We start from the raw sequence: 12,145 nt of genomic DNA on the forward strand, positions 1-12,145 counted from the left end.
CAAGTTTGTCCTTTAATAATAATCAGCAACCACCCCATACCCCACATACCCCACAAGCATATCCAAGATATCCATATCCATATATATATATTTGTACTTAAGATAGACTTTAATGTTCCAGGTTCGCCTGATTATGGTACTAGGTTTTTCACCACCAATCTGTGTTCGTGGGCGTCAGTAATGTGGTAAACGTCTCAGATCTGCATCTCATTCCTACCGAGCTGACATACCGTGATGAAATACTGTTCAAAGCAGGGTTAAACCTAACTCACACTCACTCACATTCAATAAAGAAAATAAGATTAAGCCTCTGAAATAAGGTTCTGCATTTACTGACAGCATTCAGCGTTGATGCATGATAGTTCAATGCAGATGATACGCTTCATCGCGATAGGATATGTAACTCGATAGTAAAGTCGAGAATTGTTTATTTTTCTGTCGTTGTGTATGGATAAACACGAAACACACCAAGGAACTATGATTCAACGAATCGCGATGGAGTGAATCTTTCCGTCGTTTACTCATCAATGAGGAATGTGCAAAATACAAAAGTCTTGAAAAATACTTCAAAGCAGATCAACATAGATAGTGAAGTTTAAATTAAAAAACAATTGTATATCAACCAATAAGTTTATTTTGACGAAACTGAAAAATCAATATTATAAAAAAATTATTTATATCTTATTTCGGCATTGAACGCTTTGCCATTTGGGGGTTTAGACCCCATAAACTAAGCTGCAAAACAAAGAAATCTTACATTAGTGTTGTTGTATAATAGGGTGCCTTCTGGGGGATGATGATCGGCTTGGTAATTGGTCTGGTCAGAATGGGTCTGGACTTCGGCTACGGAACCCCAGGGTGTGGAGAGGTTGATGATCGTCCTGTCATCATCTCCAAAGTCCACTTCCTCCATTTTACCATCCTCCTCTTTGTCGTCAGCATGGTCGCCACCATCGTCATCTCCATCCTCACTGAAGCACAGAAGCCGTCACATGTGAGTAATTCAGCCCTGCTGGGAATGTTCTTTCCCGTATCTAAGTGCCCTGTCGACATGACTGAGCATCATCCCGAGGCAAGGGCGTCAACTGACTCTAAAAGTCGTTTCCACCCTTGCCGAACTTGGCTGGAACCTTCAGGCTCGATCGTAGCGCCACCAGTGGCTATTACGAGTTATGTCCCTTCTATGTTCCGCCTATTGACCAATCAGATTCCATCTGTCATATCATTTGCAATTACTTCAAACAAAACAGCGGCGTCCAGTCAAGACGATCTGCTCGATAGTCAAGATCTGTATTGTTATTAAACGGGCCTTACCCCGCGAAGTGCCTCAAATCACGTGCGTACCTGATAAGAAAGATTTGCAAAATATCTGTCGAAGTAACAATACTTTCTATCCAAAACAGACGTATATATATTTTTAAGATATATGATTTTTTTTCACACACAAAGAGTTATCATTTAGACAAGCGTTTGAATGCATATATGTACACATCTGATCTTCAGAGTAACTCGGATACAGCCCAGTTGACAGTACATATGCTTTGGAAATCCTGCAGTCGACCGAAATCTTTACGTTGTTTAAAAACTGGATGTCTAGTTCGTTACGCGATTTTGATTGGACTATGCATAGACTTGTAAGTCCAGTCAAAATGTAACTCCATAACTCCCGCCTAGTTCGGCAAGGGTGGAACCTGACCGTCAGTTAACTTCCTTGCCTCGAGAAGATGGTCTTTGGGTCACTTATGTCTGTTCTGTACAGGTCACACAGACACATAAAAGGAAACAGTAGATGAACGTTGTTTAACGTCCAGCTGTGGAATGTTTTCACAAAAAACATCGCTCACAACGACAAAGACCATGTCATTTCGCGGACACACATTACATTTCTAGTAGGAATGAAAGTCAGGCACTTAACACCGCGATCCTATAACTCATCTGTTGTTTTGATTCATTGCATTATGTATTTTTCTCTAACAACAAAAAGGACCATTTCACGTAACAGAAACACATTAACATGAATTCCAGTTTGAATGAAAGTCAAGTACTGAACACAGAGGTCCTTTATTTCACATCTATTGTCTTGATTCGCTGCATTAAATAAGTAACTGTATCTTTAGGACATTTGGTGCCTGGACCTAAATCACAACGTGTTTGTTTGTTTGTTTGTTTGAATTTTAAAGAACATCCATTTGATGTCTATCATTTGTTGTTCAAACAAGAATACAGCGTTATCACCATCCCCTGCCATTGGGCACATTAGAATTTTGTTTATTCATATGGTAGTGTAAATATACTATAAAAAGAGCCTTAAGAAGAGATAGGCACTTGGGCCGCTCTATGTCATGAAACAATTTGATTAAATGTGAAATCAATGCACACAAAATGCCCCTTCTCTGGCAACAATAACTCAGTCTTGATAGGTATCTCTAAGATAAGCTAACTTCAGTAGTATCTGAGAAAACCTGTCCCAATTGTACACGCTATGCACCAAGAAAAACAACTGTAAAAAAACTACGAGACCAATTTTCAAACTAAATCTTGACAAGAATCTTTCTTTCGTCCCTATATCACACTGTATACACCAAGTTTAAAAACACGGAGTAAGGGACATAGCTCTCTAACAAATAATTTACGGAATATCCAATGGGCTCGATCTCAGTCTTGACAAATGTCCCTTAGATAAGCATGCAAACTTTCATTCAAGAAAATTCAGTTGTTTTTGAAAAAACATTCCCAATTTCACGTAGTGTGCATCAAGTTGAAAAGCACAGAACAAGGGCCATAACTCTTTAAAAAATGAATTTATGACACCAATTTTCAAACTGATCTGTGTGTAAGATTTCATTTCTCTAACTTAAAGAGTTTTGAGAAAAGGGCGGACGTTAGGAGTAAATGGCGAGAGGTAATGATACTTTGCAATACTTTCTGTATTGAATCTTTGACCTTCATTTTCTGAAGTGCATTGACCTCTGTTACTACCATCCATCACCAGCGACACTAACAACGCAGGGTTTCGGGAAGTTCAAGGGTAATATTATAAATAAAATATAACCGAAATTTGGGTCAATTCCTGTAATTTGATAATAACCATATTTTGGACTATGTGGTTTGAGAAGGGAATGCAAATAAAACCTCTTTGTCTTCGCATATCGTGCACCAAATGTTAAGGCCAAAGTAATGGAGTTCCATATATGAGATATCTTGTTGTGAAACCTTCATTCCTTTTCACACTGACTGTTTTGTGGCAGAGTGTCCGGCTCACATGGTGGACCAGACACAACCAGGAAGACAGAGAAGAGTTCCCGGAGGAACGAGCACGTAGGGAGAAGGGCCAAGCTCAGAGGAAGGAGGATATGGCTAAACGCAAGCCTGTGGGTAAGGATGTGTACTTCAGCGCCACATTGGCGAATGTCCATGTCATTGGAAAATTCCAATTTGGACTTGCATGAGATTTTCTACTACTTTGTAATGAATGTATTGACTGGTATTTCAAGTTGGAACCTTCGTGTTGTTTGTTTGTTTGCTTGCTTGTTTAACGCCGTACTCAGAAACATTCCAGCTGTAAATAATCGAATATGGACCAGACAATCCAGTGATTGACATCATGAGCATCCGTCCACGCAATAGTGAGTGAGTTTGGTTTTACGCCGCTTTTAGCAATATTCCAGCAATATCACGGTGGGGGACCACGCAATAGAGATGCAATGACATGACTAAACCAAATCAGCGAGCCTGACCACCAGATCCCGTTAAGTGCCTCATACGACAAGCATAGTCGTCATTTACGGCAAGCATGGGTTGCTGAAGACCTATTCTACCACGGATCTTCACGGGTCGGTACCTTCATGTAAAGTAATCAGGTGTAATGTAATACACAGCGACAGGAAGTATTAGGATATTTTTGAAACATCTAAGATGTAAGAACGACGTGTAACATCTGACTTTGACGGTTCGAAATGGAAAGGATTCATAACATTATGTCAATAAAATGTATGTTAGTAAGAGTAACATGAGACTACGCTGGTTCCTATTTCAAGCCTTACTTTAGATGCTTTACCTTGTCGGAAACAGTGACAAGGTATCTCTGTATCATCAGCTTTGTGATTAGCTGGATGCATCAGACAAAGCGTGTAATAAGGCAGAAAATCTGGTTTTGAATTATTTGACTCAAACTTCCCAGAAATAGCAATTGAAATAGGGGAGTCATTTGAGCCTGGGGAGTTACTTGAGCCTACGACGGGGGAGTCGTTTGGACCTACGGGGAGTCATCTGAGTCTAGGCTCAAACAACTCTAGAGTCGTCCAAGCCTGGGGAGTCATTTGAGCCTCCTACACAGGACGCAGTCTTCCTTAAAAGAAGGACTGAGCTTGGACAAATTGCAAGCTCTATGTTTGATTAAGTCATTTAAAGCCTTGGTTGTATGGCTGTTAACTCACACTGATTGTCAGTCGAATGGTTACCCTTATCACAAAGAGGCAATGTCTCAGTTTTACACGGGACACTTATTTTAACGTCGGGGGCACGGGTGGCCCAGTCGTCGAAGGCGCCGCGATTCGCTGTGCAGAGTTGCGTCCCTTGGGCACACCAGAAACCTATGATTGTGGGTTCGAATCCCGATTCGCGCCGATTATGTTTCTAGGTTTGTCAGCACCGTACCCGTGCTCGTGGGTTTCACCGAAGTGGTACACGTCTGAGACCTGCATCACTTCGGGCTTTCCTCCCACATCAAGCTGACACGCCGTGATATAACTGGAATACTGTTAAAAGCGGCGTTAAACCCAACTCACTCACTCACTCATTCACTCACTCACTCACTCAATTATTTCAACGTCTAGTCCAAGACTGGAAATTGGCCCCATACCGTGGCGCTCCGCCCCACTTCCAGGACGACATCATGGAGATCTCATATGTCTGTAATCATCGGTAGATTGTCCACCATTATGAGGGTTCCTAGTCATTTTGGATTTACGTTAACGTGAACAAACACCATTGTATTCAGTACTCGCCATCGTAAACAGATGTGATGGTAGACACGTTAACATGAACAAACACTATTGTAATCAGTACTCGCCATCGTTAACAGATGTGAGGGCAGACACGTTAACATGAACAAACACCATTGTAATCAGTACTCGCCATCGTTAACAGATGTGAGGGCAGACACGTTAACATGTACAAACACTATTGTATTCGGTTATCACCTTCGTTCATATGTGAAAGGGCAGACACGTTAACATGAACAAACACCATTGTAATCAGTACTCGCCATTGTTCACAGATGTGAGGCCAGATACGTTAACACGTACACTATTGTATTCGGTTATCACCTTCGTTCACAGATGTGGCCTCCTTGCCTCAGTGGCGCCGTATCATGTACTTGGTATGCGGGTATGAACCCCCCAAGGCGGAGGAGATCTCGGAAGAGGAGGAAGAAAAACAGAGGAAGGTCTTGACATCTATAGAGGAGAAACCCAAGTGGAGAATGTTCGTCAACGTCAACGCCATCGTGTTGATGACAATTGGAATATTTCTATGGGGGTTTTTCGGCTAAATTATTTGTGCTTTCATTAGGGTGTTTCTTTTAGCACATATTCTCGAGATGGCATGTTTATCCATTACTGCTACCTGCATCAATACACATTACGTATTCGCACAATGAAGGTTTCCTTAGTGTACTGTTGCTTGTCATACTTTAAATACATTTATTCAAGTAATATAATTATTTCATTATACTGTAACGCATGTCTTTTTTACTGATTTAAACGCCATTTCACCTACTAATGGAGCTCTGACGCCAGTGAAGTTCTATTGGAAGAAGAAAAATCTTAAGCTGTATGTAATTTATTCCTATAATATACAAATTCATTCCACTGCAACGCACGTCTCTTTAAAACTTTCTTAAACGCCATTTCACACTGGAACTTCACTGTCGTCAGAGTGTTTTTAGTTTGAGGTTTTAATAGAGACATCTACTATTGATCTGTAATATATTGAGCTGAGTCGGCTCTCACACACATGAGTGTCTGGCTAGGGTGAGATGGCCTCCGAAATTGTACTTAAAATGAAATTAGAATACACATTGACATGAACTGGTTGTGTAGAGGACAACTTAGAATGGCTGTGTTGTTCAGTTTCCAAAAGACAAAATGTTCCACATAACTAGAAAACTAGACACAGGGACGTATGTGAGGCTAACGGCCACAGCAGGGTATTTTTCGATTCTTTTTAAAATAATTGTTGTTGCATTTTTATACAGGGTTGTGCATGATTACAATAATAAAGAAAACTTTTAACATGACATTTGACGGTAAATAAGTTATGACACGAGGACCAGATAGTCGATTCTGGAACTCAAATTGGCTGTGAATTTTGTAAGTACAGTTTATTTGTGGACGCCCCCCTGCAAGATCCGGATAGTTGGTATACGCTCAGTGGATTAATAATGCAAATATGGTAAATGTGAAAATAATTACAATTACGTATTTTGGATCATTATTACTGTGACAAAAACCAATAAGAATGTTGCCTGGTGTTCCTTATTTCAATTTGATCGTGAAGCCAACCATGAAGTTCTCGCCAGATGGAGGTTACCTGGCTACAACCTGAAAGTTGGTGTGACGCTGCTTCTTTAGAACCTAAGCAATAACTTGAAGTGTCAAAAAATCAAAATATGTCAGAATGTATTGAAAATGTGACTGTATACTTCAGTTTAATCACATATCAAATTGCGTTTTGGCATATGAACCAAGGGCTTTGTTATAAACAAAAATTGAATGTTCAATATCGCTGCCGAGTCACACGTGAAATTGGATCAGACGTTTACTCATCAGACTCATTTGCGCAGTGAACTTCGAAATATGTTGAAAATACTGAAAGAGGAAATAAATAAGCCAAACAACGTTTTTATATATGCTGACTTCATATCAGTTTTAAACATGGCAGATGCATCGTAATGTTTATATTTGTTACACCCACATATCACCACATTTAATCCTTTAATTTGTTCTTTGATATACTTTGTCCATCGTATGTGTCATGTGTTTGTACCATGTTTCGTGTAATCAGACATGTATAACAGTTGGTAAATAAAGACGTAAGTAAACTCCAGTATTTGTGATTAAATAGTTCAACACATATGCTGGCAAAACAATTTTGGGAATCTTTTGACAATTTTTAATTTTTTTTCTGTTACGTTCATCACCAAAAACACTTTTATACAACATGGCTATATTAAGGATTCGGTAGTGCTGAAATTGACTGGTGATGCTGGACATTAACACAAAGGTGGTTGAATTCCTGTTCCTGGGTTTGTTTAACTTGATCGCCATACAGCAGCTGCCAGCAATGCGGTCACATGTGTGATGGTGGTAATGCACTTGAAGACTCGGCATCTTGTGATAGTCATGACAAAATTGACTTATAAGAGGGCGTTGATGGTAATCCAGTTTCAAAGTATGTTTCAACGACGACATTTGACAGCTGTTGCTGCTGGCTGGCTAAATGAGGGAACTTAGAAGAAGTTGTCCAAAGCATTAATGCAAGCCCTTCTGTGAATCACAGTCTGTGTCATAGATTTCAACAAACTGCGTATCAGCTTAATGTTGGAGGAAAGCCTGAGGTGAAACGGGTCCAATGCGTTTAACTCCTTAGTGTAACGCCCAGCGCGGGTTTGCTGCTGAAATGTTATCCATTTTCTTTGAAGGGTGAATTAGAAGGAAATTACTTTCTCTTAGTGGTGTGTAGCGTTGACGTAAGTAAATCCCCCCGTAACTCCCAGCGCGGGTATGCTGCTGAAATGTTATCCATTTTCTATGAAGGATGAATTAGAAGGGAATTACTTTCTCTTAGTGGTGTGTAGCGTTGACGTAAGTGAGTCCCCCCGTAACGCCCAGCGCGGGTATGCTGCTGAAATGTTATCCATTTTCTTTGAAGGATGAATTAGAAGGAAATTACTTTCTCTTAGTGGTGTGTAGCGTTGACGTAAGTGAGTCCCCCCGTAACGCCCAGCGCGGGTATGCTGCTGAAATGTTATCCATTTTCTTTGAAGGATGAATTAGAAGGAAATTACTTTCTCTTAGTGGTGTGTAGCGTTGACGTAAGTGAGTACCCCCGTAACGCCCAGCGCGGGTATGCTGAAAACGTCAGAAACGTGGAAGTCAAGCGCCGTATCCTGCCTTGGCCAGTCAGGCTATAAACAGCCGTGACCAGCTTTTTCGTGCCAAGTTGCCAGAAGACAAGAGCATGTTTTTCATGCGGTGACTCACTTCAGAAGAGACTGTCACAAAAACAACAACGCCGCATACGCGTCAGGTGCAGCTGTGAAGCAGATTCTACTCAGTTCAGGTTTCGTTCCTAAAGTAGAAAAATCCCTTTGGGTGCCTTCTCAGTCAACGGACTGGTCAGGTTTCAGGATTATTACAACATCTGTAGTCACGGATGTTCCAGACAGGAACAAGAATACGGTATTGAAGTAAGTATATGTTTTGGAAGCAGATAAATGAAAATTAGCGCATTATGTGGTTAAGGAGCCAGTTTGTGTTGCAATTCTTGAGTGAGTGAGTTGGGTTTAACGCCGCTTTTAACAGTATTCCAGTTATATCACGGCGTGTCAGCTTAATGTGGGAGGAAAGCCCGAAGTGATACAGGTCTCAGACGTTTACCACTTCGATGAAACCCACGAGCATGGGTATTCAATTCTGGAGAGGTTGTAGGGTTGAAGAATTGAAAACTCATTTTTGTCTGATTTGAGAATACAAGTTAATGTCGTTCTTGGCTTATGCTGAAGTTTTAATAATTTCTGAAGTGATTATATGATTGTTTATTTGTTGTTTAACGCCGCACTCAGCAATAGTCCAGCTGTATGACAGCGGTCTGTAAATAATCGAGTCCAGGCAAGACAATCCAGTTATTGACATCATGCGCATCGATCGAACAATTGAGAAACGATGACATGCATCAACCAAGCCAGAAGACCTGTTCTAACCCGGGATGTTCACAGGATTCTGAACTGATTACAATTTCTCATCCGGATATTGTATTTTATTAATTACACATGAATGTTTTTATTGACAAATCTAAAACTGATGTATACAGAGACGGAGCGTGGCTTGTTATAAAAAGAGCGCGTGGAAAATTGTGTCCAGTTGAATGTTTGGAAACCTTGCATGCATTCCGGGACATTCTGATCATTTCATTTTCAGAATTCTCAGCAAGTGTATGTCTGGTTGTCTTAATATAAGAAAAGGCAACATCCCCATAGCTTACACTAGACTGATGGAACTTTTCCTGGATGCATTGTCTCCCTTTGTAACGAACACTATATAAAGTCATAGTCTGCACAGCCTACGTAGTGGTGGTGTTGCAGTAGCTGCGAACAACGGCACACAAGACCGTCAATCGTGACCAAAACTCGTGCCCCATTTTTGCGACTGGGTTCCGCCTAAGCGCAAAAGGGCATAGCTAAAAGAATTGTCAACTCGTTGCGTAACGACTGTCGTATATCTCTCCCATGTATCGCATATATTCCAGATGCTATTTAAAACACATCGGGACTTGCGGTATTATACAGTATGATGGAACTAATTTAACTGTATATGTGCAGTCATACAATGGTGTGATGATGCTCTGGGTTATAAATACCTGTTTACCTCGGGTGTCGGGCAACAAAGTTGATTTGTGATAAAAAATTGTAGGATGCCACATGTGTGATCTGATGCATGCTACATCAAATGCATGTTTGTTAACACATTTGCGATAATACACATCTCGGTCGTGCAACGCTCTGCGTGCCCAACCTATTTATATGAGAAAAGGCAGTGATCAGGGCCCATTGAACGCCCAAAAGAGGGGGGGGGGGGGGGATTTTGCCCGTTCCATCATGTTCGTAGTGACGAGAAGTTACACGTATATATCAACTTCCTTGTCTCTGATAGCTGGGGGCTCCGGACCTGTCCTGCCCTGTCCAACCCCTGTAACGACTGAAACGTGCCTTCAAAACCATGTGAATATTACATACTTTTTGCAACGACTTAGATATTAGTCAAGTGCCTGCATTACTGAACAGAAACTTCTTTGTCAGCCACACTCTGGGTTTGCCTGGGTTTGTTTAACTTGATCGCCATACAGCAGCTGCCAGCAATGCGGTCACATGTGTGATGGTGGTAATGCACTTGAAGACTCGGCATCTTGTGATAGTCATGACAAAATTGACTTATAAGAGGGCGTTGATGGTAATCCAGTTTCAAAGTATGTTTCAACGACGACATTTGACAGCTGTTGCTGCTGGCTGGCTAAATGAGGGAACTTAGAAGAAGTTGTCCAAAGCATTAATGCAAGCCCTTCTGTGAATCACAGTCTGTGTCATAGATTTCAACAAACTGCGTATCAGCTTAATGTTGGAGGAAAGCCTGAGGTGAAACGGGTCCAATGCGTTTAACTCCTTAGTGTAACGCCCAGCGCGGGTTTGCTGCTGAAATGTTATCCATTTTCTTTGAAGGGTGAATTAGAAGGAAATTACTTTCTCTTAGTGGTGTGTAGCGTTGACGTAAGTAAATCCCCCCGTAACTCCCAGCGCGGGTATGCTGCTGAAATGTTATCCATTTTCTATGAAGGATGAATTAGAAGGAAATTACTTTCTCTTAGTGGTGTGTAGCGTTGACGTAAGTGAGTCCCCCCGTAACGCCCAGCGCGGGTATGCTGCTGAAATGTTATCCATTTTCTTTGAAGGATGAATTAGAAGGAAATTACTTTCTCTTAGTGGTGTGTAGCGTTGACGTAAGTGAGTCCCCCCGTAACGCCCAGCGCGGGTATGCTGCTGAAATGTTATCCATTTTCTTTGAAGGATGAATTAGAAGGAAATTACTTTCTCTTAGTGGTGTGTAGCGTTGACGTAAGTGAGTACCCCCGTAACGCCCAGCGCGGGTATGCTGAAAACGTCAGAAACGTGGAAGTCAAGCGCCGTATCCTGCCTTGGCCAGTCAGGCTATAAACAGCCGTGACCAGCTTTTTCGTGCCAAGTTGCCAGAAGACAAGAGCATGTTTTTCATGCGGTGACTCACTTCAGAAGAGACTGTCACAAAAACAACAACGCCGCATACGCGTCAGGTGCAGCTGTGAAGCAGATTCTACTCAGTTCAGGTTTCGTTCCTAAAGTAGAAAAATCCCTTTGGGTGCCTTCTCAGTCAACGGACTGGTCAGGTTTCAGGATTATTACAACATCTGTAGTCACGGATGTTCCAGACAGGAACAAGAATACGGTATTGAAGTAAGTATATGTTTTGGAAGCAGATAAATGAAAATTAGCGCATTATGTGGTTAAGGAGCCAGTTTGTGTTGCAATTCTTGAGTGAGTGAGTTGGGTTTAACGCCGCTTTTAACAGTATTCCAGTTATATCACGGCGTGTCAGCTTAATGTGGGAGGAAAGCCCGAAGTGATACAGGTCTCAGACGTTTACCACTTCGATGAAACCCACGAGCATGGGTATTCAATTCTGGAGAGGTTGTAGGGTTGAAGAATTGAAAACTCATTTTTGTCTGATTTGAGAATACAAGTTAATGTCGTTCTTGGCTTATGCTGAAGTTTTAATAATTTCTGAAGTGATTATATGATTGTTTATTTGTTGTTTAACGCCGCACTCAGCAATAGTCCAGCTGTATGACAGCGGTCTGTAAATAATCGAGTCCAGGCAAGACAATCCAGTTATTGACATCATGCGCATCGATCGAACAATTGAGAAACGATGACATGCATCAACCAAGCCAGAAGACCTGTTCTAACCCGGGATGTTCACAGGATTCTGAACTGATTACAATTTCTCATCCGGATATTGTATTTTATTAATTACACATGAATGTTTTTATTGACAAATCTAAAACTGATGTATACAGAGACGGAGCGTGGCTTGTTATAAAAAGAGCGCGTGGAAAATTGTGTCCAGTTGAATGTTTGGAAACCTTGCATGCATTCCGGGACATTCTGATCATTTCATTTTCAGAATTCTCAGCAAGTGTATGTCTGGTTGTCTTAATATAAGAAAAGGCAACATCCCCATAGCTTACACTAGACTGATGGAACTTTTCCTGGATGCATTGTCTCCCTTTGTAACGAACACTATATAAAGTCATAGTCTGCACAGCCTACGTAGTG

General features: G+C 41.2%; 1 protein-coding gene across 2 annotated transcripts in view; it reads left to right on the plus strand.

The window, feature by feature from the left end:
• LOC139441271 (sodium/glucose cotransporter 4-like) overlaps positions 1-6,310 on the plus strand; it is a 34,174-nt gene extending 27,864 nt beyond the window's left edge. For both annotated transcript variants that reach the window (XM_071222324.1, XM_071222337.1), the window contains exons 14-16: positions 779-994; positions 3,249-3,375; positions 5,340-6,310. In XM_071222324.1, the coding sequence (XP_071078425.1) occupies positions 779-994; positions 3,249-3,375; positions 5,340-5,551 (555 nt within the window). In that variant the 3' untranslated portion in view covers positions 5,552-6,310. The remainder of the gene's footprint in view (positions 1-778; positions 995-3,248; positions 3,376-5,339) is intronic.
• The last annotated feature ends 5,835 nt before the right edge of the window (positions 6,311-12,145 follow it).

Source organism: Haliotis cracherodii, unplaced genomic scaffold (assembly GCF_022045235.1).
Source record: "Haliotis cracherodii isolate W230 unplaced genomic scaffold, xgHalCrac1.p SCAF_1, whole genome shotgun sequence".
NCBI lineage: Eukaryota > Metazoa > Mollusca > Gastropoda > Lepetellida > Haliotidae > Haliotis > Haliotis cracherodii.